The sequence below is a fragment of the Chrysochloris asiatica genome, unplaced genomic scaffold (assembly GCF_000296735.1).
Source record: "Chrysochloris asiatica unplaced genomic scaffold, ChrAsi1.0 scaffold00194, whole genome shotgun sequence".
Classification (NCBI taxonomy): Eukaryota; Metazoa; Chordata; class Mammalia; order Afrosoricida; family Chrysochloridae; genus Chrysochloris; species Chrysochloris asiatica.
Genome location: NW_006408712.1, coordinates 1,361,010 through 1,371,299, shown reverse-complemented (window position 1 = coordinate 1,371,299; position 10,290 = coordinate 1,361,010). Strand labels below are relative to the sequence as shown.

General features: G+C 40.0%; 1 protein-coding gene across 1 annotated transcript in view; it reads left to right on the top strand.

Annotated features, from left to right (window-relative positions):
- The window catches only part of L2HGDH (L-2-hydroxyglutarate dehydrogenase), a 75,054-nt gene that overhangs the window by 26,262 nt on the left and 38,502 nt on the right, over nucleotides 1-10,290 (top strand). Inside the window, exons 5-6 of the mRNA XM_006872367.1 lie at nucleotides 4,766-4,928; nucleotides 6,026-6,060. Of these exons, the coding sequence (XP_006872429.1) occupies nucleotides 4,766-4,928; nucleotides 6,026-6,060 (198 nt within the window). The remainder of the gene's footprint in view (nucleotides 1-4,765; nucleotides 4,929-6,025; nucleotides 6,061-10,290) is intronic.

The window sequence follows — 10,290 nt, the reverse complement described above, 5'->3', positions numbered from 1 at the left end:
AAGATGTCAGCTTGAGGACTAAGGTACGCCTGACCCAAGCCATGGTATTTTCAATAACCTCATATGCATGTGAAAGCTGGACAGTGAATAAGAAAGATGTAGAAGAATTGATGTTTTTGAGTTATGGTGTTGGAGGAAAATATTGAAAGTGCCATGGGCTGTCAAATGAATCAATAGATCTGTGTTGGAAGAAGTGCAGCCATAGTGCTTGCTTCTTAGAGGCCAAGATGGCCAAACTTCGTCTCCCATACTTCAGACATATTGTCAGGAGGGACCAGTCATTGGCGAAGGATATCATGTTTGGTAAAGTGGAGGGTCAGATAAAAAGAGGAAGACCCCCCCAATGAGATGGATTGGCCAAGTAGCAGCATCGATGAACTCAAGCGTGGCAACAGTAGTGAGGTTGGCCCAGGATTGGCCAGTGTTTCATTCTGCTGTGCATAAGGTCACTGAGTCGGTAGTGACTCAATGGCACCTAACAACAACAAGGTCCCCAGCAGAAGAGAGAGTCCCTCCCACTTTATCCATATTATTGGGAGCAGGCAACATTCCCAAGGAAACATCCTTTCAATTGATTGGTTGCTGCTAGCCACTCATCATAGAGTTAACTGTACCTGTATTAGGTTACATCACTATGGGAATAAGTACATCCCAATTGCTAAACCTTTGGAAATCCTGGCCTAGTCATACGGACATGAAACCCTAACTATTGCAAGGATGTTGCCACGAACTCTGGATACCTGATTTCTTCCTATTGTGTGAGAAAAATCCAGGTTTGACCCATATAACCAAAGGCAAAAAGTGTGAGACTGTATGGCATATTTGGAAAGCACTGCACAATGAGGTGTGGTTGAATAAATTATACATTTATCTGCATAGTGAGGTGTGGTTGGATAAAATATACCTAGAGACTGAAAAGACAAGATTAGGCCTATACAGAGTGCCTTACATTCATGCGTATACAATGAAGTTTATCCAGTAGGCATGGGGAGCCACTGAAATATTTTTGAGGAGTTTAGCTACAGTATCTAATTTGTATTTTAAGAAGATAAGGCTGGCATGAGTGTGAAGGGTGGGTTGCAGAGTATCTTGCTTAAAACATGCTATGGGAAAAACCAGATCTTTCCGTCATTCATGTAGGAGCTATGAATAATAATACGTTAGCTACACTACATGCTATTTTTCACCAGAGGGTATCAGTTCAACCACAAGCTCCATTAATTATCTCAGTGAAGGGTCAGATAGCCTCTCCATTAAAAGTACATGATAGCTGGACTCTAGGTAAAGACTTTGAATTAAATTCACAGCTAGTCAATGTGATCAAAAGCTTAGATTAGACCAACTATTTATGGGAGATAACCTGGAAGATATGTAGAGCATTCTTTTCTCCCCAAATCACCAGGATGGCATACCTATACTGAAACATCTTGGCCTTCTTCATTCTACTCCTTTGTTGTTGTTAAGTGTTGTCAAGTCGGTTCCAACTCAGAGTGACCATGCATAGGGGTTCCAAGGAGGAGCTGGTGGGTTTGAGCTGCCGACCTTGTGGTTAGCGGTCCGGTACTGATCCAACAGCACCACACCAGGAGTCTATCGTACTCCCTAACCTTAAATTATTCTCTTTGACATGTGCTTTAGTTTTGTGGCATCAGCCTGTGGGAAAGGACTTTGTGTCACTTAATGCAGTATCTAGGTACAGATGTGATTGATGACATATATTGCTCACTGTGTTATACAATAAATGGATAGTTTCCTTATTAAGAATCAGCATACAGCTAGATCCTATAAGGTGGAGGTTAAAGATGTCCCAAATGTCCAACTTCTTCAAGCTACTGAACTGCTCTATCACCTAACACCACCTGCTTCCCCTCCCCTGTTTGGATTCTGTGTTGCACTGCAATGTTTCACAGAACTCATAAGCTATACTTACAGTTAAGTGGTTTACTGGGGAAGTAACAGGATACAACTCAAGGGACAGGATCTATTTCATCAATCAGCACAGCTTCTCGTCAGGACAGTTGCAGCACCTTCTCAGCAATGCCCTCTGCTGGCTTTCTCTTAGGCCTCTTCTCCTGGTGCTTCCTTGGCCCTCTGTGTTAGAGCTCTTCTGACTTCATGAATAGCTATAAGAGAGCAGTCAGCTGTCTGTTTATGGGCTAGCAGCCCCAGTACGGTTGTCTGCTGTCCCTTGGTTCTCATACTTGTACGCTACTGATTGTACTGCTGTAGTGTCTGCTGCCATCTTTTGCCATCTCTTCCCATCTTCACTGTTACTGCTTGACCTATATTACAGCTCTTTTAGGAAGTTTCCACCTGCTTGTTTCCATGTGTCTCTCTAAAAAGCCTCTGCAGATTCACTGCTTATAAGCCAGCTTCTTATTAATTTCAAGGCATGACCCTTTACAGGGTGATCAATTCTCACAATAGATCACAGCCACCTAATTTGCATAGTAATCAACCAATTTGTGCCAATCCTATTAGTATGTTCAACCATTTCACAAAGTAGCATATGATCAAGAGCCAGTGGTATAGAAGGAAAAACTCCACAGTATACTGAAGGCAAAGACCAAAGCTCTGGGAATTGATGGGATGCAGATTGGAATCTTTCAACAAACTGATGGAGCACTAGAGGCACTCACTCATCTTTTCCAAGAAATTTGGAAGACAGCTACCTGGCCAACTGATTAGAATATATCCATATTTGTGCCCATTCTACAGAGAGGTAACCCAGCAGAATGTGGAAATCATCAGACAATATCATTAATGTCACATGCAAGTAAACTTTTGCTCAGTATCATTAAAAAATGACTGTAACAGTACATTGGACTGAGAACTGCAATAGGTTTAAGCTGGATTCAGATAAGGACCTGAAACAAAGGATATCACTGCTGATGTCATATGGATCTTGGCTGAAAGCAGATAATACTAGAAAGATGTTTACCTGTGCTTTATTGACTGTGCAAAGGCTTTTGACAGTGTGGATCATGCAAGCCTATGGACCACATTGCGGAGAATGAGTATTCCAGAACACTTAATTGTGCTCATGAGCAACCTGTACATAGATGAAGAAGCAGTCGTTTGAACAAAACAGGAAATGTGTGTGCCAGGATTGTGTTCTTTTACCATACTAGTTCAGTCTGTATGCTGAGCAAATAATCTGAGAAGTTGCATTATATGAAGAAGAATATTACATCAGGATTGGAGGAAGATTCATTAGTAATCTGTGATATGCGGATGATACAACCTTGCTTGCTGGAAGTGAAGAGTACTTAGATACTTAGTTATGAAAATCAAAGACCACAGTCTTTAGTATGGGTTGCACCTCAATGTAAAGAAAACAAAAATCCCTACAACTGAATCAATAAATTATATCATGAAAAATGGAGAAAAGATTAAAGTTGTCAAACTCTTCATTTTGATTGGGTCCACTATCAACACTCATGGAAGCAGCAGCCAGGAAATCAAATGACATACTGCACTAGGTACATCTGTTGCATAAGACCTCTTTAAAGTGTTCAAGAGCAAAGCTGTCCGTCTGAGAACTAGTATGGTATTTTCAGTAACCTCGTATGCATGCAAAAGCTGGACAGTGAATAAGGAAGACTATAAAAGAATTGATACTTTTGAGTTATGGTGTTGGAGGAGAATATTGAAAGTACCCTGGGCTGCCAAAAGAACAAACAGATCTGTGTTGGAAGAAGTGCAGCCAGAGTGCTCCTTGGAGGCCAGGATGGCCAAACTTCATCTCTTGTACTTTGGACATATTGTCAGGAGGGACCAGTCATTGGAGAAGGATATCATATTTGGTAGGGTGGAGTGTCAGAGAAAAAGAGGAAGACCCCAGTGAGATGGATTGGCAAAGCGGCAGCAACAATGGGCTCAGGCGTGGCAACAATTGTGAGGTTGGCCCAGGGCTGGGCAGTGTTTCGTTCTATTATGCATAGGGTTGCTATAAGTCGGTCCCGACTCGATGGAACCAAATAACACCACCAACAGTTCTGTTCAAATGACTGCCACTTGGCTGATGTACATGTTTCACAATTAATTGTTCTTGAATAGTCATTCTTTACAATGTTATCCATAGTTCATCATGATCCACACAGTCAAATGCATTTGCAGAGTTAATAAAGCACAGATAAACATCTTTCTGGTATTTCTCGATGGCGTCTAACAACAACAACATGTGTGAACTGGAACCCAACTAACAATACTTTTGTACTTACCCTCATATTGCTTGTATGTTGTTAAACGCCATTGACTCATTGCAACCCTATATAGAATTTCCAGTGAGTGGCTAAGTGAGTTTGAACTGCAGACCTTGCAGTTACCAGTCCAGTTCTTTTCCTACAGCGCCACCTCAGGACTCTCGTATATATTACTACATATCAATTGTAGGCTCTTTTAACAAGCTTTTATTTGATTTTGCTTTAAGACTATCAAGCTTTTGCCAAGAAAGAATAATGTATGCTGTCCATCAAAATAAACAAGTGAAAAAAATCATCCCAAATAGCTTATTGAACAATCCTATTCTCAGTGGAGAGTGTGGTGGCCCCATATGATAATAATTGAACTGTGAACCACAATGTCTGCAGTTCGAGCCCGCCAGCTGCTCCTTGGGAGAAAGATGAGGCTTTCTGCTCCTACGAAGATTTTTAAATCTGAAAAACCCTATATAGAGTTAGAATCAACTCGACAGCACTTAACAACATCAGTTCTCAGTAACTGTTAATTGTGTAGTCTTAATGTTTTTATAATCTTGTTCCAGGGTCTAATGGCTATTGATTGTCCATATACTGGCATTGTGGACTATCGGCAAGTAGCTTTGTCATTTGCCCAGGATTTCCAAGATGCAGGTGGCTTTGTTTTGACAAATTTTGAAGTAAAAGATATTGAAATGGCTAAAGAAAGCCCTTCAGGAAGTCAAGATGGTAAGTCATGCTTGTCTTTTCTTTTGAATATTTGTACTGACTTTTTAAAAAACTTGGATGCATAAGCTTAGATTTTTGGTAGGCATATCACTGTTATCCTATCATAGTGCCTATGCCAGGGCAAACTAGACCCATACCATAACCTAGACTCCTTGCCCATAGGCTGTGGGCACTGAAGCAAGTTGCACAGCAGGGAAAAAACAAAAAAAATGGGTAACACTGGTGGGACCACCACGAGCTAGGCTAGAGTAGGGCATAGAGCTGGAGGGAGGGTGAGTATGAGATTGGACATTGTTCTGTTAGATCTTATTCTGTTAGAACTAAAAACTGAATCAAAACTTCTGACTGGTGTTAAAAGCAGAGCTGCCTAGGGTGTGTATAGGAAATTAGCCCCCAAACACTTCTCTACCCTACAGATTAGAGTCAGAATCCACTGGGATAAAGATTTTAGCATTACCTCAATTTTCTGAAGCAGGCTGGGGATAAGGCCTAGGAATTTTTGACAGCCCAAGGTCATAAAATGACTACACCCTACTTTTCATACTGAAGCTTAATCTAACTTATATAATTAAGCCAGTCCATACTTGATCATTTTTTTAATTCTGGCATGCTCTTTTTAAGCTCATGTTATTTTACTTAATCGGATCTATGCTTATACAACCACTTTCCCACCTCAGTTCCCACATAGGCAGTCCAGGCATGTCTCTGAAATAAAATACTGAAAACATTAGTGTAAATGACAGTGCTTATTACCTATAAAACTTTACTTAACTAACATTTTTGTTTATCATCTTAGAATTTCCAAAGAGACTGGGAAAAAGATTCAGATGGTCCATAGCTCCTTCAAAACATGTCTGGAAATACTGAACCATGGAGTACTTCTTTTCTCCTTTAAATTTCCTAGTAGTGAACAGTAGGTTACCCGACATTCACTGGTTTTTTTAAAAAATTGTTAATGCCTCCAAAGCAAAATAAAGTCTAAGAATAGGCCAAAAAAAAAAAATCATTTAAATTTGTTACTAGTATATTTCAAATAGTTTAGGGCTTGTTTTGCTATAAATAAATATTTCACTGATTATTTTTTTTTCCACCCCCAGGGATGAAATATCCAATTGTTATTAGGAATACAAAGGTAAAGATTCCTAAGAAAAATTGTTATCTGCTGTAATCTTCTTCCGTTTCTTAAAAAGTTAATTTAACTGACAGCGCTGATTATAAGTCATTGAATGAAATTTGTCTAATGTGAAAGTTATTCCAAGAGAAACTCTTTGAAAACAATATAACAGATTTCATTCTAATAAAAATTTCAACTAGAGAGTGTGTTCATAAGTGGCTGATAAGAATAGAACTATATGTACATGGAAGGTTTAATTTTAAGGCAAAATTGATATTTTAATTGTCTACTGATCCACATTAACTTAATGACTCTCTAATAACTAGAAGATTTTTAGGTGGAGAGTATACTAAGAGAAAATAGACTGCTTTTCTACATCTCTGTACAGTCTGAAACAAGAAAAACACTGATTGGCATAGAAGTATTGCATTCCCTGTATGCCACTGCATCATCAGGGGTCAGTCAGGGAAGTAGAGGAATTAAAGAGTATTATGGTATTTCTTGTAGGAATTAGACCTTACTCAACTGTGAAAGGACCTGAGGAAGTGAAGGTGCAGAATGGGATTTGGCAGATCAGAGGAGTCTCCAACTGTAGTGAGAAACCAAGTGTCTCCAGTTGACAAGTGGGACTATAAGGGGGAAGCTCATAAGGAGATGTGTGGAGAGCTATTACCCCTGTATCTATACCTAAGTAGAGGGTCTGGAGTTTCTTCTTTTGGTCAGAAGGATCAGTAGTTGGGATGCAGAATTAGATATGGAACTGAAATTTGCTGGGCAGCAGGTATCTATTTTCTGTCACCACTTTGGAGTAGGATGACCTCCAGAAGATAGTGGCTGCTGCTTTACTTCTGCCTTGATGGTATGTATTCCTGTTCTGGTCAATTTTAGATTAGAACCGAGTGGACATCGTACAAACTCTCACTGTCCACCCCTTCTTAACTTGGCATCAGTATTCACCCCTTATAACCATATTAACGTCCAAATAAAGACAGTAGCAAAATTATACTTCCACCTAACAAGATGCATCTTTCCCTTACACACCCAAACACATAACAACTTTCTCTTCAAGAAAAGAGACATAGCTTACTTTATCCATCTTTGGGTGATGTTTGTTCATTTTCTAGCTGAGTTGCACTTTGAATTTTTGTAACTTAAATACAGAGCTATAGGGTTGTTACTGTTGTTATTAAATGTCATTGAGTCGGTTCCGACTCACAGTGATCCTGTATAGGGTTTCCAAGGAACAGCTGGTGGGTTTGAACTATTGGCCTTGCAGCTCAAATCAACCACGGTCCAGGTTCAGTGCTTATCCTACAGCATCACACCAGGTTAACCACTAGTTGCTTGTGATAGACCACTAGTTCTGAAGACAGTTTGTCAACTGAAGGCAGTTTGTCCCCTAGGGAAAGTTTGGTAATGTCTGAACACATTTTTTTGTTGTCATGACTGGCGGGGTAGGCAGGGATCAATGTTACTGCCATCCAGTGGGTAGAAGCCAAGGAATCTGCTCATCCTACAATGTTCACACAGGCCTCCACAACAAAGAATTGTCTGGTTCCCAATGTCAGTAATATCAGCATTGAAATATACTGTGGTAGCTAAATGGGGTGGGGGCAGGGGTGTACAAATAAATAAAATGAGGTTCATATGTACAACATGGGGCCCTGATGTGGCGCTGTTGGATAAAGCACTGGACCACAAGGTCGGTTTGAACCACAAGGTTGAGGTTCAAACTCACCAGCCACTCCTTAGAAACCCTGTACAGGGTTGCTATGAGTCAGAACTGATTAGATAGTACTTATCAACAATAATATACAACTTATTACTCCTCCATAAAGAGAAACAAAGTCCTAATGCTTGTTGCAACATGGATGAACCTCTAAAACATTATGCTGAGTAAAATAAGTCAGTCACAAATGAACAAATAGTATATTACTCCACTTACACAAAGTTTCCAAAATAGGCAAAGTTTTTAGTGATTATCAGGGGTGGCCAGGAGAGAAGGGAAAAGGAGGGCTCGTTGTTTGGAGTGCATTGGCTTACGTTAAGGATGATGGAAATGTAGGGAAATAGACAGTAGGGTTAGTACTGGACTGTTAATCATCGGAGGTTCAAATCCACGAGCCTCCTTATGGTTATCATAATAAAAAGAGAGAGAGAATTGGTTAATATATAAACAAATACATTTCTTTCAAATAAGAAAGAAATACTTATTACCACATCCCCCTTTTTTGTAATTGATTGTATCTTAATTTCCTTGTTCTACTTGTTAAGTGCCTTTGAGTAGGTTTCTAGCTCGTAACAACCCTGTATAGGGTTTCCAAGGAGCATCTGGTGACCTTGAGCTACCAGTTTTGTGGTTCAAATTGACCTTACAGCTGAACACATATCCTACAGTGCCACACCAGGACTCCTTGTTCCACTACCCATTTAATATTCCCTTTGTCCTTGGCAGGCATCTCACCTGGTCTTGATTCCTAGTCTGGTGGTGGTGGCTATGTGCTATGGAGTCGGTTCCTACTCATAGTGATTCTGCACGGGGTTTCCGAGGCTGTAAATCTTTACGGGAGCAGAAAGCCTCATCTTTCTTCCGCAGAATAGCTGGTAGTTTCGAACTGCTTAACCTTGAGGTTTGCAGCCCAATTTGTAACCACTATGCTACCCAAACTTTCATTCCTGAATTGCTTGTGCCCCTAACAGCCCTGCCTGTTTTGGGTTGTTGAAGGCTCCCAATGTTGTAATCCTGTTGTGGCGCTGTGTGTTAATGTGCTGGATTGCAAAATTGGTTTGAACTACAAAGTCAGCAGTTCAAGCTCACCAGCTGCTCCTCAGACCCTGTACAGCATCACTATGGAACCTACTCAAGGCACTTAACAACAACAACAGGCTTCCATTATCTTTTATGTATGATAATACATAGGAGTACTAAGAGATGCCCCAGGAGATCGATATTCCAGACCCAACCTGTCTGTGTAGTAGCAATCCAGTTTTCCTTGGGAGTTGGTTACTGTCCTATTCAGTATAGTAATCCCTTCTTTGCCTGTTGATTCACTGTCATAAGGAACCCAAAGTGGCCAGGTGGAAGTCTCAACTTTCACTTAAAGAAACCATGGCTTTTCCTCTAATGGAAGCATTAGAGATTTATAGATCATCAGAGTCAAATATTCGAGGGATAGGAAGCAAAACAAATACAAGGTAATTGATCATTGAGGTAATAGTTGGTGCTGCAGAATAATGCATTGGACTGCACGGTCGGTTTGAAGGGCAAGGTCATCATTTTGAACCCACCAGCCACTCATCAGAAACCCTATTATACAGAGTCATTGTGAGTTGAAATTGATTTGATGACACTTAACAACAACTTCCATTGCTAACTCTTGGTTTCCAAACATGTGAATTCTGACTATGGGAAAAATAGCACATATATTGTTTACTGCTTTAGAGCTTATATAACAACATCGTAAGGTTGGTGGTTCAAACCCACCAGCTGTTCCTTGGAAACCATACACAGGGTCACTGTGTGTCGGTAACTGACTAAATGGCACATAACAACAACACAGTATCCTGGAGGACATTGCCTTATACCTGTAAGATGTTGCCAGCCAGCTGGTGCTGTAACCAAATTTTCAAAAGGCCTGTTCATTTTTTTTTCATAAGGCAGTTTCAGGATAATGGGGTAAATGATAAAATTAGTAAATTCCACAATCAAGAACCTGTTGCTGTACTTTAATTGCTTTAAAATAAGTTTACCTATCAAACGTGATGGATCTGTGTGAAGTACCCTGATAGTGCAGTTTTATACTTAGTGGTTTTGGCAAAAGCATATTATGGGCAGGGAAGACAAAACTATATCCATAGCTAGTGTCTTGCTGAGAACTAAATGCTACCTCATGATGAAGTGGTCCAAGGACTATACCAGTGACTTAGTTGGTCTCTGCTATTGACAGACTAAGCACTTAACTATGTCTTACACAGATCAGCACTGGTGTGTAAGTCTGTGTTTCTGAGCCCATATCACCTCTGTCCTTGATGTCATAATCATTTAGTTTATGAAACCATCAGGTAAGAACGGGGGAATGTGGGGAAAGAGACTGAGTAATGTCCACAGAACAAGTCATCTTGTCTACTTATTAAAATTTTCCTCTGCCAACATTACTCTTTTTTTTTTTTTTAAACGTTTTATTGTGAATTATGTGATGGTTTACATGGAAGAACATTAGCTTTACATTCATCCTTTTGTATATCGTT